The sequence below is a fragment of the Passer montanus genome, unplaced genomic scaffold, assembly GCF_014805655.1.
Source record: "Passer montanus isolate IOZ18808 unplaced genomic scaffold, ASM1480565v1 scaffold112, whole genome shotgun sequence".
NCBI lineage: Eukaryota > Metazoa > Chordata > Aves > Passeriformes > Passeridae > Passer > Passer montanus.
Genome location: NW_024357836.1, coordinates 1,684,841 through 1,700,475, shown reverse-complemented (window position 1 = coordinate 1,700,475; position 15,635 = coordinate 1,684,841). Strand labels below are relative to the sequence as shown.

General features: G+C 64.2%; 2 protein-coding genes across 2 annotated transcripts; one reads left to right on the top strand and one right to left on the bottom strand.

Annotated features, from left to right (window-relative positions):
* The first annotated feature begins 3,617 nt into the window (after positions 1-3,617).
* Positions 3,618-11,074, top strand: FSTL3 (follistatin like 3). Its single transcript, XM_039695897.1, has 5 exons — positions 3,618-3,753; positions 5,558-5,743; positions 8,436-8,651; positions 9,624-9,851; positions 9,942-11,074. The coding sequence occupies exons 1-5, from the start codon at positions 3,696-3,698 to the stop codon at positions 9,992-9,994; spliced, it is 741 nt and encodes a 246-aa protein (XP_039551831.1). The 5' UTR covers positions 3,618-3,695; the 3' UTR covers positions 9,995-11,074.
* A 1,640-nt stretch (positions 11,075-12,714) lies between these two features.
* On the bottom strand, positions 12,715-15,593 carry PRSS57 (serine protease 57). The gene is made up of 6 exons (XM_039734336.1): positions 15,532-15,593; positions 14,923-15,065; positions 14,684-14,837; positions 14,373-14,517; positions 13,176-13,436; positions 12,715-13,093 (listed from the first exon to the last, which is right to left on the bottom strand). The coding sequence occupies exons 1-6, from the start codon at positions 15,591-15,593 to the stop codon at positions 12,914-12,916; spliced, it is 945 nt and encodes a 314-aa protein (XP_039590270.1). The 3' UTR covers positions 12,715-12,913.
* Positions 15,594-15,635: the final 42 nt, after the last annotated feature.

Sequence of the window (15,635 nt, the reverse complement as noted above, 5' to 3'; positions counted from 1 at the left end):
GATGGGATGGGATGGGATGGGATGGGGTGGGGTGGGGTGGGTTGGGATGGGATGACCTTGCTGGCTCTGGTTGCTGCTTTCCCACATCCCAGCCTTCCCAGTCCCTGCTCCGTGTTGCTTGCACCTCCTGGCTCCCAGCACTGGCATTTCCCCAGCATGGACAGAGCTCAGAGCATCTCCCATCAGTTCAGGGCAGAGCTGGTGGCGCTGAGACCAAAGATTTGAAAAGAAGGGGCGTTGGGCAAGTGCAGCTCTTGCTGGGGGCACCCAAAGCACTGGAGAAAATGACATTTCTGAGAAGGGGAGAGGGAGTGAAGCCCCCCAGGGTGATGCTTCCTGTGGTGCTGGGGAGGCTGGTGCCAGCAGCAGGAGGGATCAGAATTTGATCAGGAATCAAACAGAATGGGTGATCAGATGTGGAGGGGCAGGTCTTGGGAATGTATGTCAGGCTCCCAGCCCTCCCTGAACGCTGGCGCTCCCGCCCTGCCTTCCTTCAGCCACAGAAGTGGAAGTGTCCCAGCAACATGAAACGATTACTTGGCGAGGAGAATCCAGCTCAGCACTTCTTGGCATTTGTTCACGGCTTTTCATCTTCAAAGCTCCTTGCAAACATTAGCAAACTAATCCCTGCAACCTTCCTGGGAGATAGTGCAGGATCAAGCAGAGGAGCATTATCTCGCCTCAGCAGATGGGGAAACTGAGGCACGGAGCGGTGACGCTGCCGCCCCGGGGCGCGGGGCGAAGCTCCGTGTCAGCGCTGGGGGTGGAGTGAGCCCATCAAGGTGCCGTCCTGACACTCTCTCCCCAAACAAACCCTGAGTGGATTCACAGGGCTGGAGCCGTGAGGGAGAAAATCCCGCCGCAGGCTCAGCGCTGCCGGCAGCGGCGGCGGGGCCGTGCCCTGGGCTCACGCCTCGCTCTGGCCACTCGCCACGTGCTCCGGGGGATGTGACCGAGCCTCAGCCCTGTCCCCCTTCGCTGGCTGCACGCTGGGCTGAGCCTGACCCCGAGGGTGCCATGGATAAACCTGAGCTGGGGCTGTGGAGCCCCCAGCAGCAGCCCCGCTCCCCACCGCGGTGTTTGGCAGCATCAGAGAGAAACTGGGGCATCCCAGTGCGGTGAGGAGAGGAAAGGGGCCGGGATCACCTCGCTCCGACGGGGAAATGGCAACATGCAGGGCCCTGGCCAACCCTGCCCGCAGATCCACGCCGGCGGTATGAAACCTCTGCCCTGACCCTGGGCTCTTCTTCTCAATAGAACTGTCTTGTTGCAAATTGCAGCTCTAATTGGTTTAGCAGAGTTTAATTAGCCTGAACTGATGAGGGAGGCGAGATTCCCTCCTTAAAGGCGCCCAGCAGCAGCGTGCAGCAGCTGGGGTTTGTGGGGAGAATGTTTGGGTCTGAACCTTGTCCCAAAATCCTGCTGCAGCCCTGACCCAGCGTGGCACCAGTGCCCAGAGGAAAGATCAGATGTGAAGCCACCATTCACTGTGCTCCAAAGGGCTCCTTTGTCCCCGCTCCAGAGCCTCCAGCCGCCCCCAGCTCTGGCCCAGGGGTTCCTCTGTCTCCCTTTGGGTGCTGCAGGGCTGCTTTCCTGCAGCTCCCAGGCCAGCGCCTCGCCCCACTCACCCCGTGGGTGCTGCTGGGGCTCAGTCACACCCTGGGGTGTCCGTGGGGTTCAGGGAGACAGCATCACCCTGGCCAGTGGAATTTTGTTGGCAGCTTTGCTTGAGAACAGCCTTGTGGTATCAGCACAGGCAAGTTGCTTCAGCCACAGCCAGGACAGTGGCAAGCAGAGCCCCCAGCATGGTTTTCCTGGCAGCAGGGCAGCCTCATCAGGACTCTGAACACCCTTTGGCTCAGGGATCCACTTCCCTTCTGGCCACCAGACTCCTCCTGCCTTTACATCAGGAGCCTGGCTGCTCCCCTACAGATGCAGCAGCGCCTGCTGCTCCGAGCGAGGTCTGACCCCTTCCCTGCCAGAGCCTGCGGTTGTGCAACCCCACTCCCAGCCAAGGAAAATCCCTTCCTGGCCTCTGCGAGCTCCTCTCGCATCCTGGAGCGTGTGAGTGAGCGAGTGCATCACCACCCACTGGCTCTCGGACATCCCTCTGTGCATTTGGCTCCCCAGCCCTCTGCCCTTACATGGGCAACCGCGCCGAGGCGGCCGAGCCAGCCTGGGTCACGGCAGCCAGGACAGGCCAGGGGCAGCGCCAGGGCCAGCAGCACACTGGCAGCCTGGTGCCCAGGGGCTGCTGGCTCTGTGCTTCCCCCCAGGACCCTCTGCTGTGCCCCAGTCAGCGCTGCTGTCACCCCACACGCTGTCAGGAGGTGCTGCAGGGCTCCTGCCCTCCCCATTCCTGACCCCTCCCTGGGGGTGCAAAGGGCTGTAAGTGGAGAAAGGAAGGAAGATCTGTCTTGGTGAGAGGCTGCCTGCTGGCTGGAGGGATGGAGATGTGCAGGGACGGTGACACTGCTCTCTGTCCGTGCTGGCACGCGGCACTGCACCCGCTCCCCGCGTCGTGGGACCCAGGCTGCTCCACGTCCCACAGGACCAGAGCTGTGTCCAGCCCCATCCCACGCCAAACCAAGCTGCTCGTGCTGTGCTGGCACCACTCAGAGCCAGGAGGGGTGGTGCAGGCTCCCGTGGGCCTTGCGGCCAGGGCCCCTCTCCGAGAGAGCCCGGCTCAGCCCTGCCGAAAGCATGACCTCAGCTGGGGCCAGTGCACGGGGTGAAACGTTCCTCAGCTGCGGGGCCGGGAGCTGGACAGGGCTTGGGGCTGGAGAGGGCCCTGGGCTGTGGCAGAGAGCCCTGTGCCCCCCAAGCTCTGCCTCAGGAGCAGGGTGACAGTCCCTGGTGCATCCTGCCCCCCTTCAGACAGGTGGGCGATCTCTTTGTGGTGGCACCAAGCGAGGAGCAAGGCCAAGCCTGAGCTGCCTTGCCCTGGGTTCTCTGCTGCCCTTCCCTGTCCTGTAGGAGCCCCACAAAGCCTGGGAGCCCCTGAAAGCCTGGCAGTGCTGGCCCAGCCAGGGAGCTGTGCAGGAGCCAGATGAAGCAGTCCTCGTGGTGATGGGGACATCTGTGGAGGACAGGGGCAGCACGTGCCACAGGGGTATGTCCCCACAGCTCTTCTCCTTCCTCTCCTTGCCCGGCAAGGCTCAGGGTGGTGCCTCAGTTTCCCTCTGTGCGTTGGGAGTGTTGTTGGGTACCAGCCGAGCCGTGGGAGTGTTTGGGGAGCAGAGATGAAAGGAGCCATAGACGAGCCAGCCCACACCGTGCCCCTGCTGCCAGCCGGGGCCGCTCGGGGAGGAGGCAGCTCCAGCTTCGTGCAAGGATGGGTGGGGAAGGCACAGGCTCGGGCAGGGGAGTGCTCTGGGGTCCCCCACGACTCGGGGTGTGTCCAGACACTGCTCCGCTCCCCCCCGATCACGGAGGGCACCCCCAAACCTCCCCCGACCTCTCTCAGCGCCGGGCCGCCCGTCCCCGCCCTCTCCGGGGGACTCACGGACACGACCCCCCCCAACCCACCGCCCACTCGGTGACGCTCCGACCCTCACCGCCTCCCCCGCGCCGCCCCGCCCGGTGATTCACGCCGCCCCGCCGCTTTATAGCTCCGCCGGCCCCGCCGCCGCCTCACAGCAACAGGTCACCGGAGCGCCCCGGCCCGTCCCGGCCCGTCCCCGCCCGGCCCGGCCATGCCGCTGCGGCTGGCGCTCTGCCTGCTGGCGCTCTGCAGCCCCGCCGCCGCGCACGGTAAGAGCCGCGGGGTCCCGCTCCCGCCGGGGGTCCCGGTACCGCCGGTAACGCCGGTAACGCCGGTAACGCCGGCAGGTGCTCGGCCCGGCCCGGGGTCGCGGCGCCGTGATGGGGCGGCAGCCCCGGGCTCCGGTGTCCCGTCCCGGCGGGCGGGTGCCGGGCTCTGCGCGGCGCGAACCCGCTGCACCGGGCGGAGCGGCGGCTGCCGGTGCCCGGCGGTGCCGCTCGGCTGTCCCGGTCGCCGCCGTCCCTCCGTCGGGCGGGTCCCGCGGCCGCGTCCCTGCCCCGGCATCCCGCCGCCGGTGCGTCCCGGGGGATCCGCGCTCCCGGGCGGCGCAGCCGGCTCGGGGCTGCGTGCCCCCGGTGGGACGGGCCGGCAGCGGGGCCGCTCCGTGACCGGGGTGCGGAGCTCGGAGCTTGGACCCTCCCGGTTCCGCTGCCCGTGCTAGCGGCTTTGGTCGTGCCTGGGCGGTGTCGGGACAGCGGGAGCGGCGGTCCCGGGAGCCCGGAGCGGGGCTCTGTCAGCCCTTCCCGGCACCCGGTGCCGCCGGTGCCGCCGGTGTCGCCTTTCCCGCAGCGGCGCGGGAGTTTCCACCTTCCCCTCGCACGATGCCGAGTGTTCCGTGGGGAGTGGGGGCCGCGCGGTGTTGTAACGGGAAATTGAGAGAATTGGAAGAGCAATTGGACAAATCCGTGCGGGATAAAGCCGCGTGCAGGAGCGGCTGGTGCTGCCCGAGGTGTCCGGGCGCGGCTTCCCGGGGCTTTGCTCCATCCATCCAGCCGGGCTGGGAGCCCCCTGGGCTTGTGACCCGACCAGAATCGTGTGCGTGGGGAAAGAGGGGGGCACGGGGGGTCTAGGGCGCTTTGGAGCCGGGTGAATCCTGCTTAGGAGAGGAGCGACTCCCGCCTGGCAGCGCAAGACCCGTCCCTGCCCCCATCCCTCCCTTCCATCTTTCGCCGTTTAGCAAACCTCAAGCACAGCTAATGAGAGCACGAACCCAAATAAGCGTCACAAGAGGCTGGTTTGCAGAGGCGGAAATTGCAAAGAAATCACTCACAAAAAAAAAAAAAAAAAAAAAAAAAAAAAAAAAAAAAAAAAGAAAGAAAAAAAAAAGAAAGGAAAAAAAAATCGAACTGATTCGCTGGTGGGTCACGGAACAAACAGGCTTTTGAGTCAGAGGGATCAGTGCCGCGGGTCTGGCCCAGACCCAAGGGCTGGGGCAAGTGTCCTGTGCTCCAGCCTCTGGCTCAGATGCTCCTTACAGAGGCCGTGGGTGTCAGGCTCCCGTGTCAGGGAACAGTTCCATCCCTCTCTGGGCCACTGGCACACGCCAGGAGATCCAGCCCTCACAGCAGCCACCCCCTGGCCCCACTCTGTCTGCTGCCCTGGGCTGGGACCCCCTCGCTGTGGGGCCAGGCAGAGAGGCAAGCTACAAGCCCAGATCCTGGCTGGCAAGCTGGGCATCTCCCAGAGCATCACGGGGAGTGCTGGGATAACTGGTCCATCCCTGTGCTCCAAGTGCTGGATTTGGAACCTGTTGGCAGGAGAGGGCTGGCAGCAGCATTGGGGTGGCCGTGGGAGCACTGAGCTGCCATGCCAGGGACCCTTGGGGATGCCTCTCTGGGACAGCTCTTGTGCCACAGGAGCCAGCTCAGAGCATCTCTAGGTTCCCCAAATTGTCTCAGGCTCTGGAGTGGTCCCTGTGCCTCTGCCCCAATGTCCAGCCACAGCCAGGATCTCTCTGCCCTTCACAGGGGTCCTGGCACAGCAGGGATCCCTCACCCTCTGCCCTCCCCACAGGTGGAATCTGCTGGCTGCAGCAGGGGAAGGAGGCCAAGTGCACCATGATCCTGAAGACAGGCGTGACGTGGGAGGAATGCTGTGCCAACGGCAACGTGGACGTGGCCTGGTCCAATTACACCTACCCAGGCAACAAGATCAGCCTGCTGGGCTTCCTGGGGCTGGTCACCTGCCACCCCTGCAAAGGTGAGGAGGCTGGGGGCTCAGGGGCTGCTGTGGGGCTGAGCTCTCCCCATGTGGAGCCCTGGGGGCAAGACTCAGAGTCTGCAGCTGCGGGGGATGCAGCAGCACAGAGCTGGGCTGCCCCTCACCAGAAGGGCTCTCCTTGGTGGTCTGGGACAGCACAGGGACCCCAGGGACTGCTGACCCCATGCTCCTGCTGCTGCAGCTCCTGGACAGATGCTGCTGTGGATCAGGGCTGGCGGGACAGCCTGTGTCCCTCAGCTGCTCTCGTTTTGAGTGTATTTTAGTTGCTCTCCCAGTGGAGAGGGATTCATGACCCAGGTCTTGGCCGGCCAGCCAAGTGCAGGGAGAGGATCTGGAGCTGGCTGTTCCCAAGTTAACCCCTCTGCGCTGGGGCCTCCCTCCCCTGCCCTCGCCACGGCTGCTCAGAAGGAAACTTTGTCAGTTTTTTCTAAGGAAAAAAGATCTATTTCTTCCCCTCCGCTGCCCCTCGCTCCTCCCAGCGCGTGTGTGAAATGGCTTTATGTAACGGGCAGTTCCAGAAGTGGAAACTCTCCAGCTGTGAGTTCCAGCCCCGCCAGATGTTTTGGCGTGTGCCGGAGCTGCGGCTCCTCCAGCACTTGCGTGGCTGTGTGAGAACACGCTCAAGGACCTGCTGCCCGCAGGAGGCAGGAGCAGGCCTTTGGAAGGTCATGTTGTTATTTGCTTAAAGGGGAAAAGGTTTTTAACAAAACCACTTCCCCCGGCTCCCTGCACCCCTCAGCACTGCTCCTCAGGCCCGTCCTGCTGCGGCTTGGGGCTGCACGCTGTGCCAGCCAAAAGCTGACTGAGATCCTGGCCCCGGCCCCATCCCTGCTTGGAGGGAGCTGGGAGCACTGGGACCCTCTCCAGGGGCTCCCCTGTGCTGGAGGCAAAGTGCAGTGGGGACAGGCAGCCCTCAGCCAGGAGGCTGCCCTCACCTCACTTACCTCTGTCAGGAGTCTGGGGGACCCGGGGAGGGCTGACAGCGGCCACAGACCACGGTGGGGGCTGTGGTTCCTGGGGTTTGTTGGTGTCTGGCAGCAGGACCTTTGAGGAAACCACTGGAGAGCCTGGCCAGCACGTGCACCACAACCCCCCACCCTCAGGCAGCCCCTGCCTGTCCCATCCAGATGGAGCTGGTGCTGCTCCTCACCAGGCTCCAGAGGCCTTGGAAGAGGGTGGATGAGAGGAGCTGTGCTCCCACTCCCCGGCCTTGCGAGCCTGGGAGAGGTTACTCCAGGATAAAGGCGGCCAGGGATGGTGCTGGCCTGACCTTGGGGGCTCTGCAGATGGGTCTCTGGGGGGAGGTGAAATTCCTGGCTCCAGCTGCTGGGGACACGGTGTCCCCCCACAGGAGCCAGTGCAGGGGGAAGCCAGGCTGCAGGGTTGGGGTCACAGGCGGGTTTTCCAACTGCTCCAACTATCCCTTGCTGGGATAGTCTGGATGATTGGATTCTGCACTGCTGGCAACATCTCGCAGTGGAAGGTGATAGGGTCTTGTTTGCTCTGGCAGCCCTGGGACATGGAGCTGCCCTGCTCTGTCCTGGGGTCCCCCAGTCTCAGCGTTCTCTTCCCTGGGACATGCCCCAGCTATAGAAATCAGGGAGCAAAATGGGAAAGTGTTTCCCAGCAGGGAATTTCCTCCAGTGACAGCCGGGCCAAGCAGACAGGGAATTTCCCCTCCTTCCTTCTTCTTCTCCTCATCCTCCTCTTTTTCCCCCTTCTCCTCCTCCATGTCTCCTGAGGTGGCCCCTCTCCCCAGGGAAATCCCCCTCTGTGCCTCCAGAGCTCCCAGCACACACCCTGTCTGTGGGGATCCGTCCTGCCGGGGGTGAATCCCCATTTTGGGAAGCCTTTTGTCCTGCCCTGCATTCCTCTTGGTGGGTGCTGCTGGGTCCCAGCAGTGCCTGTGATCTGGCAGCTATGGGGGCGTTTTTGGGGTGAGGGATGTTTGCTTTAGGTGGCAAAGGGAAATCCAAAGGAAAATCCCTGCTGCTGACCCCTTTGCCTGTCCTTGCAGAGCCACCAGTGTCCCTGACACCAGCATGGGCCCCTGCTCGGGGCTGGCAGCCCCGCTCCATCCCCGCCGGCGTGGGCACGGTCCTGGGGCACTGGCAGAACCCCCTGAACCTGGCCCCCGCGCTGGCCGGGAGGTGACCTGGGGGGACAAAGCATCTGCCTGTGTGGGGCCGGGCGCTGGCTGCTGCCTCCAGCTCTTGTGTTCCAGTCCCAGAGCGAGACAGGGCCGGGCATTGTCTGCTGGGCATTCCCATCGCCCCGGCAGCTCGCGGAGCCCGGCTCCTTCTGCAGGAACTGAGGCCTTGGAGAGATAGATTTTTTCCATTGCACAAGAAAATGAAACGTCTCCTTCCAAAGAATAAATAGATGGGAAGGAGTGAGCTGGTGCTGAGCGGAGCCGGGGCTCCGGCTGGGGTGAGCGCTGCAGGATTGCGTGGAGCCGCAGCCAACGACCTGCTCCTCGGCAGGGCTGAGCAGATCCAGATGCTGCTGGGACAGCTCGGCGTCAGCACGCCTGCCGTGTCCCGGGGGGCGTTTGGGACCACGAGGGGGACACCCTGTCCCGCCTGGTGTCACACTGTGGGGCTGGGCAGGACGGAGCCTTCCCCGGTGGGTGACGGGCGCTCACTCACACGCTGCTGCTCTCTGTCCCCAGAGAGCTGCGAGGGGGTGGTGTGCGGCCCCGACAAGGTCTGCAAGATGAAGCACGGGCGTCCCCAGTGTGCCTGTGCCCCCGACTGCTCCAGCCTGCCCCGCAAGCTGCAGGTCTGTGGCTCCGATGGCTACACCTACCGGGACGAGTGTGACCTGCTGACAGCCAAGTGCAGAGACCACCCCGACCTCGAAGTGATGTACCAGGGCAAATGCAAAAGTAGGTGCAGTCGTGCCCCTACCCCAGTGTGTCCCATCCCCATCCTGTCCCTGTCCTGTCCCCATTCCCTGTGGTACAAGGAGGGAGGGTCTGTCCTGGTACAGGGCTCTGCATGACATGGGTGTCACTGCTCCTTAAGGGGACATTAGAGCTTGTTGGTGCAACGGGGTTTGGCCTTGCCTCAGGCTGAGCAGTAACAGTCCCTAAAATGTCATTTACAAACGTCAAGCCCCTTTTTTTCCTCTTTTGTAAAGAGTGCAGCGATCCACCCAGCCCTGCCAAGAGCTGTCAGAAGGATTATGGTTATTTTTCCAGCCCTCCTTTCTGGAAGGCTTTGCCTGTCGAGCTCTGGGCTGCGCAGGGAAACGTGGGGCAAGAAATGGGAGTTGGGAGCTACAGATGCCAAATCTTCCAATCCATCAGGGAAAGAGAGGAGGGTGGAGGGACAATGGGGGTGCACGAGCCTCCACCCTCCCCAGCAGAGCCCCGTGCAGGGCCTGATCCTGCTGCTCAGGCTCCCTCCACCCCCGTGCGCCCTCATTCCAGCGCTGGCTCTGCTCCAGGGTGACCCTGCCCTTCCCTCTCGCCGGGGCCAGCACGGCAGCTGCCAGCCTGGCCGCGGTGGCTGCTGCTTCCCTGCCAAGGCACCTGCGTGCGGCCGCTGGCCCAGCCGCGTCCCGCTGCGGGCTCGGCCCCGCGCTCCGCTGCTGCAGCTGGGCTCGGCTCCTCCCGCCTGGCAAAGCTCTGGCCAGGCCGAGCCTGGGGACTCAAGGTCACGAGCTCCCTTGTGCTCAGGATGCCGGCCCCTGCCAGCCCCTGCCCTTGGGAACGGCGCTGGTGGGGGGATCAGGACCCTCTGGCTCTGCTTTGGCCCCCCGTAGCAAAAGGAGGGAGGGGATTGGGTTTCCCTGGGATGGTGCCCAAAGCCTGGGGTCGTTCCTGGGGTCACTCCAACGCTGTGCTTCCCTGCAGAGTCCTGCTCCAGCGTGGTGTGCCCTGGCACGCACACCTGCGTGGTGGACCAGACGGGCAGCGCCCACTGCGTGATGTGCCGGACGGCCCCCTGCCCCGAGCCCACCAGCCTGGACCACGCCCTGTGTGGCAACAACAACGTCACCTACCCCTCGGCGTGCCACCTGCGGCGAGCCACCTGCCACCGCGGCCGCTCCATCGGCGTGCGCCACTACGGCAGCTGCTCAGGTGAGCAGGGAGGGGCAGGGGGCAGCGGGCACGGACCCCCGGCGCCTGCTCGCCCCCCGCGCCCCCCTCACCGCTTCCCTCTGTTTCCAGCTGCGGCCAAATTCTCCGCAGAGACGGACAGCGTGGAGGAGAACTACGTGTGAATCGTCGCTCGGCCGAGCTGGGAGACAGGGGCATTATGTGTATATTGTACAAACCATATACCTGATATTTATTAAGATAAAAAGGTCCTTATTTATCCCTGTGTATGTTAAGCAGTCGCAGGGGGCTCGATTCCCATCCTGCCGGCCAGGGAGCAGGGCAGGGGGCTCACGGCCGGAGCCAGGCCGAGGTGCCCAGGGATGCTCTGGTACCTGGCAGAGTGGTCAGTGCCCTCCCCTGCTGCCAGTGCGGTGGGGAGGGGTGTCCGTGGGCCCCCACCACGTGTCCTTGGCCGGCAGCCCTGGGCCTATTTATTTTTGGATTAATTCTCGGTACTCTGCTGACGTTTCTGGCCAGGAGCTCGAGGTCTAGAGGGAATCTGCACTTTCGCCTTCCCCGAGGGGCTCGGCCCCAGCTGCCAGTGGCAGGAAAGGCAGTGCACGCTGCATCAGATTGGAGAGAGATAGATATATATTTTTATATATATAAATATAAAAAACATATGTATGTTATTGTCTCCTAAAGTTTCAGCATGTGTGTGTTCAGATGGATTTCAGTTTAGGTTTTCCTAGGCCCGTTCAGACCAGGCTCCCACCATCCTTGGAGGTGACGCCGGTGCCCGGAGGGCTGGGGCAGTGGCAGCCCTGGCTGGGGGGCACAACCATGCCCCTGCTACAGCCCATCGCCCAGGGCAGCTGCCCCCAGCCCCCCTAATCCCTGCCTGCCAGAACAGCTCTGGGCACAGCCTGGGCTGCGGGGGGAGCTGGCCCTGTCCCCCCCCAGGACCCCACCGTGGCCCCGCACCCCCTGCTCTGCCCACACCTGTATTTATTTTTACTCCTTCTCTCATTTCTTCCCTTGTCACCTGTGTAAATACCAGCTCAGCTCTGACACCAAAAAGCTCTCGACTTTATATAAATATCATATATATATTATATATAAAAATACCTTATTTTCTATTTTTGTATGACTGGGTTCTGACCCCCGAGGTAGATGCTTTGGGAACATCCACATTCCCTATTCCATATTGTTGGGGCATTTTACGGCTGTGTTATGATTTGGATTACAATTAAAAACCAGAAAAAACAGTGCTGCGTGTCCGGTTTTGTTGGCATGTTCTGGGATCGCAGGAAACCTTGTTCTCCTTGTGGCTGTGCATCCACACCAGGGTTTTGGGGATGTGGGGAGCTGCATCCCCTCTGCTCCAGCTCCCTGCTGGGGTTTTCCAGCCCAGCCGAGGCTGCTCCGTGCGGTGGGAGGGAAGGGGAGAGCGGGGAAGAGCAACCCGCTCGGCAGATAAATCTGTTCCCAATCTCGGGCCGTGCCATGAGGGTTTGGTATTTCACAAAACAATTCCTGCCGGTAATTGGGTCCCGATGTGGGATGTTTCCCGGGCAGCAGCCTGCGGCTTGGCGTGCTGAGCTCCACAGGAACTGCTGCCGGATCCCCCTGGGCTGCATCCCCTGTGCCGGGGGTGGCACAGCCCCCGACCCCCGGCCAGTCCCCCCAGAGCCACCACCAGCCCGGCAGCGCATCAGAGAATCGAGGAACCATTTAGTTTGGAAAAGACATCTCAGATAACCCAGGGGGGCTCTGCTGCAGCCCCTCTCTGCTGGCCCAGCTCAGCAGCATCCCCCTCCTTTTGGGGGTGGGTGTCCGGGAGTTCTCAAAGCACTGCCCATGCCTTTCTAGGTGCCACCACAGGCGGTGGTGTGTGGCCTGGGTTCCTCCCCGGCCGCCGGCAGCGCTTCCTGCCCAGGGCAGCTCCCGGTGCTGCCCGGCCCCGCAGGCTCTGGCCCCGGAGCGCTGGCGGGTGGCTCCGTGCCGAGCCCGCGGGCACGGGCTGCGGCGGCAACGGCAGCTCCTGTGATGAGCGGGAGATTTCGGCTTCCAAAACACGGCTGTGAGTCAGGCGCCGCCTTCCCACCGGTTTTTGGGTGGTCTGGGACAAGCCGGGACAGGCGCCGGCTCTCCAGGCTCGCTGCCAGCGCGGATGCCCTCGGGCTGGCAGCGCTGTCCCGGCATTCCAGGGGGTCTCTGCCCCACGCTGTCACATCCCCACTGGGATTTGGGGCTTATTTGGAAGCTGGCAGCCTGGCAGGGAATCTGTCCTCTGCCGCATGTCCCCAAAGCCACCGATGCCTGCGGCTGGCATCTCCCGACCCCGCGCAAGGCCCTGCAGCAGCCGCGGCGATTTGCGCCAGCAATTTGCAGATAAAACAAACAGCCAGGAGCAGGGAATGTCTGGGTCGGTCCCCGGAGACACCGGGCAGAGCCACACGCGTGTCTCGGCACACTCTCCGGCCACTGCGGGCGCCCAGCTCCGGCGGGGCGAGCGCCCGGGGGTGCGCGGGGGAGGCGGGCGAGGCTCCCGACGGGATCCCTGCAGCCGGGAGCCCGCCTGCCCCCGAGGGGTGTCTGTGGTTCCCCCTCTTTGGGGGGTGCGGTGCGGGACGGGATGGAACAGGATGAGGCGGGACGGGATGAGACGGGCTGGGACGGGACGGGGAGCCGCGCCCGGCGGGAAGGCAGCTGGGGATGCTGCTGGGGTGGCAGCACCTGGGTGCAGATCCTGGCTCCTCTGGGGCACGGCCTGCACTCCCCTCCCTCCTGCACCCCCGGCTCCAGCCACACGTGCCCAGGGGGAGCAAAACACAGGGGGAGCAGTGGGATGGGGACTGAGGGTTTATTGAGGAAGGTAAATGGTGTCACAGCAGCAGGATGTATGGGGGGCTTCTGGTGTAGCCTAGGGGGTACATAACACCCCTTGCCAATGGGCAGAGGGGGGCTCCTGCCCTGACCTGGGTCAAGGAGCCCTGAGCATCAGCTCCCAGCCCCTCCAGGCTGGAGGACGTGGAAGTTCTGGCCCTGTTTTCCCCTCCCATGAGCCATCTCAGACCCTCTCCCCACTCCCAGCCACCCTAGGGCTTCAGCCCCCCCTCCCGAGGGCGGAACCTTCGCACAACGCGGTGCACCCAGTCAATGTAGTTGGAGATCTTGGTGTAGATATCGGGGAAGCGGCGGTCCCCACATCTCTCCCCAGAGAAGGAGACGATGCCATGAACCTTGTCCTTGAAGACCAGGGGTCCCCCGGAGTCACCCTGCAGAATGAGGGGGTGGGAGGGAGACCTGAGGGTCCCCCCGAGGGGGACAGCGAGGGGCGGGGGGCGGCGCTGCACTCACGGTACAGACTCCCCGCAGCGTGGTGTCGCGGCTGGCCCCGCACAGCATGTTGGCCGAGACCTTGCCCCTCCACAGCGTCCGGCACAGGCTCCTCTTGACGATGGTGGTGTTGGTCTCCATCAGCTCCGTGGGCTGGTCTCCGAAGTTGGAGGTGTCCCCCCAGCCCATCACGGAGCAGACAGTGCCGGGTTTCAGGTCGATGCGCGGGGAGGGCAGGCGGATCCTCTTCACGTACTTGTTCAGCGTGGCCGAGCTGTTCAGCTGGGGGCAGCGAGGCCGTGGGTGGCTTTGCTGCTGGGGCAGAGCCCCCCAGCTGCTCCTGCCGGGTTCTCCCTCCCACCCCGGCTCACGGCTCCTGCCGACCCCCCCAGCCCTGCCCTTCCCTCTGGAGAGGCTGGGCCCCTCGCTGTCAGCCCCTCTGCCCTGGTCCCAGTCTGCTGTAGAGGCTTGGCTGCCCGGGAGCCGCTGACCCGGGCAGAGTCGGTGTGTCCTCGGTGCCTCCATCACACCCCATGGCGCGGTCCTGCTTCTCCGGAGAAGCACTGACATCTAGTGTCGGCTCGGCCCCTCGTGGGGCACCCACCTCCTCCCGGTGCCCTGGGCACCCAACCTACCTCCCGGTGCCCTGGGGCTCTGGGGCACCCAACCTCCCTCCAGAGCCCCGGGGTCATGGACACCCAACCTTCCTCCTGGTGCTCCGGGGCCGTGGGGCACTCAACCTCCCTCCAAGAGCCCCGCGGCTTTGGACATCCAACCTCCCTCCAGAACCCTGATGTCGTGGGGCAACCCAGCTCCATCCCGGTGTCCTGGGGCCATGGACACCCAAACTCCTCCCGGTGCCCTGGGGCTGTAGGGCACCCAACCTCCCTCCAGAGCCCTGGGGCTGTGGACACCAAACCTCCTTCCCAGAGCCCCAGGGCCGTGGGGCACACCAGCTCCCTCCCAGTTCCCTGGGGCCATGGACACCCAACCTCCTCCCAGTGCTCCGGAGCCGTGGGGCACCCCACCTCCTCCCGGTGCCCTGGACACCCAACCTCCCTCCCAGTGCCCTGGGACTGTGGGGCACCCAACCTCTCTCCAGAGCCCTGGGGTCGTGGGGCACACCAGCTCCCTCCCAGTGCTCCAGAGCCGTGGGGCACCCCAGCTCCCTCTCACGCCCCAGGGCTGCGGGTACCCCACTGCCCGGCACAGACTCACCCGGAGCAGGCGGATGTCGTTGTCCGCGGCACGGAGGTCGTAGAGCGGGTGGGCGATGGACTCGACCACGCTGAAGATCTGCTGGGACCCCTCGGGCTCCTGCAGCCGCTGGGCCCCCAGCACCACCCGCACCGAGGGGCTGCGCCTGTGGCATGGCGGGGCTCAGAGGGCGCTGCTGTGGCTGGTGGCCCTCGGGGAGGGGGGAATTCAAGGGGGACTCAGGGGGGAGGTGGGCAGCTTAACCCTTGGCATGTTTAGAAGGGGCCACACCGTGTCCAGGGGCACGTGTCCCACGTGGAGACAAGGCTCACCTGGGAACGAGGCAGTGGGCAGCTGTCATCACCCACTTGGGCCACACCAGGAAGCCCCCGCAGACGTGCTCCCCGTCCATCTGGATGGAGGCCATGAAGGGCCGGGAGTGGGGTGCTGCCGCCTTTCCCCCGATGATCTGGCTCCCCTGGGTGCCTGGTGGGTGCAGGTGATGATTGGAGCCCAGGGTTCCTATCTCCCACCCTGGGGACCTGCCCTGGCACCCCAGTTCTCTCATTACCTGCCAGAGCTGGCAGCAGGATGGAGCCTCCCAGGCTGAGGATGAAGAGCCCAGCTGTGACCATGGTGGCACAGACAGGGCCACTGCCACCACCACTGGGGCTGCTCGGGGTGGGGGTGCTTAAATCCCTCCAGGGGCTGAGCCTTGGGGTGGGGGCGGGTATTTCCCTCCTGCTTCCTCCTCCGGGTGTTGCTGCTTTGTGCAATTCAGGGGTCGGGGAGCTCCGTGCAGCTTCCCCGGAGTGGGAGATGAGGAGCAGAGCAGCTTCCCAGCCCCGACTCCCCTTGTGCCTGGGATGAAACCCCTCTCCGCAGGGAGGTGGCAGCAGCGGGGCCCCAGGACATCTCTCAGACCCGACAGTGTCCCCGGGACTGCTGTGGGTGACACAGGGACTGTGCTGTGCCCCCAGCTGACACCTCTTTGAGCCCCTCCAGACCCCGGTGGCTCCAGGACGATGCTGTGGGCAGAGGCGCAGTTTCCTCCCTCTGTTCTGCATCGACCTGGAACGCAAAAAGGGGTGCGGGGGATTGGGCGGCATGGATGTGGGGGAATTTTTTGACCCTCACTGCAGAGGCCGGCTTGCCCTGGGGCCAGGAGCAGAGTTCTCACCCGGCAGCGGGCAGATTTCCCAACGGAGGGCGGCTTGGGGCTTCCTGCGGCAGTTTGCCCATTGCGGCCGTTGGGTTGGGAAATGGGGCAGCGGAAAGGGGCAG

Excerpts from the sequence above, each read along its gene's own strand:
- FSTL3 (XM_039695897.1), top strand. The coding sequence starts at position 3,696 with ATGCCGCTGCGGCTGGCGCTCTGCCTGCTGGCGCTCTGCAGCCCCGCC. Across the intron at positions 5,744-8,435 it reads CACCTGCCACCCCTGCAAAG|AGAGCTGCGAGGGGGTGGTG; the intron begins GTGAGGAGGCTG and ends CTCTGTCCCCAG. Across the intron at positions 8,652-9,623 it reads GTACCAGGGCAAATGCAAAA|AGTCCTGCTCCAGCGTGGTG; the intron begins GTAGGTGCAGTC and ends GCTTCCCTGCAG.
- PRSS57 (XM_039734336.1), bottom strand. The coding sequence starts at position 15,593 with ATGGGCAAACTGCCGCAGGAAGCCCCAAGCCGCCCTCCGTTGGGAAAT. Across the intron at positions 15,066-15,531 it reads GGAAATCTGCCCGCTGCCGG|GCTCAGCCCCTGGAGGGATT; the intron begins GTGAGAACTCTG and ends CCCCACCCCAAG. Across the intron at positions 14,518-14,683 it reads GCCCACTGCCTCGTTCCCAG|GCGCAGCCCCTCGGTGCGGG; the intron begins GTGAGCCTTGTC and ends GCCATGCCACAG.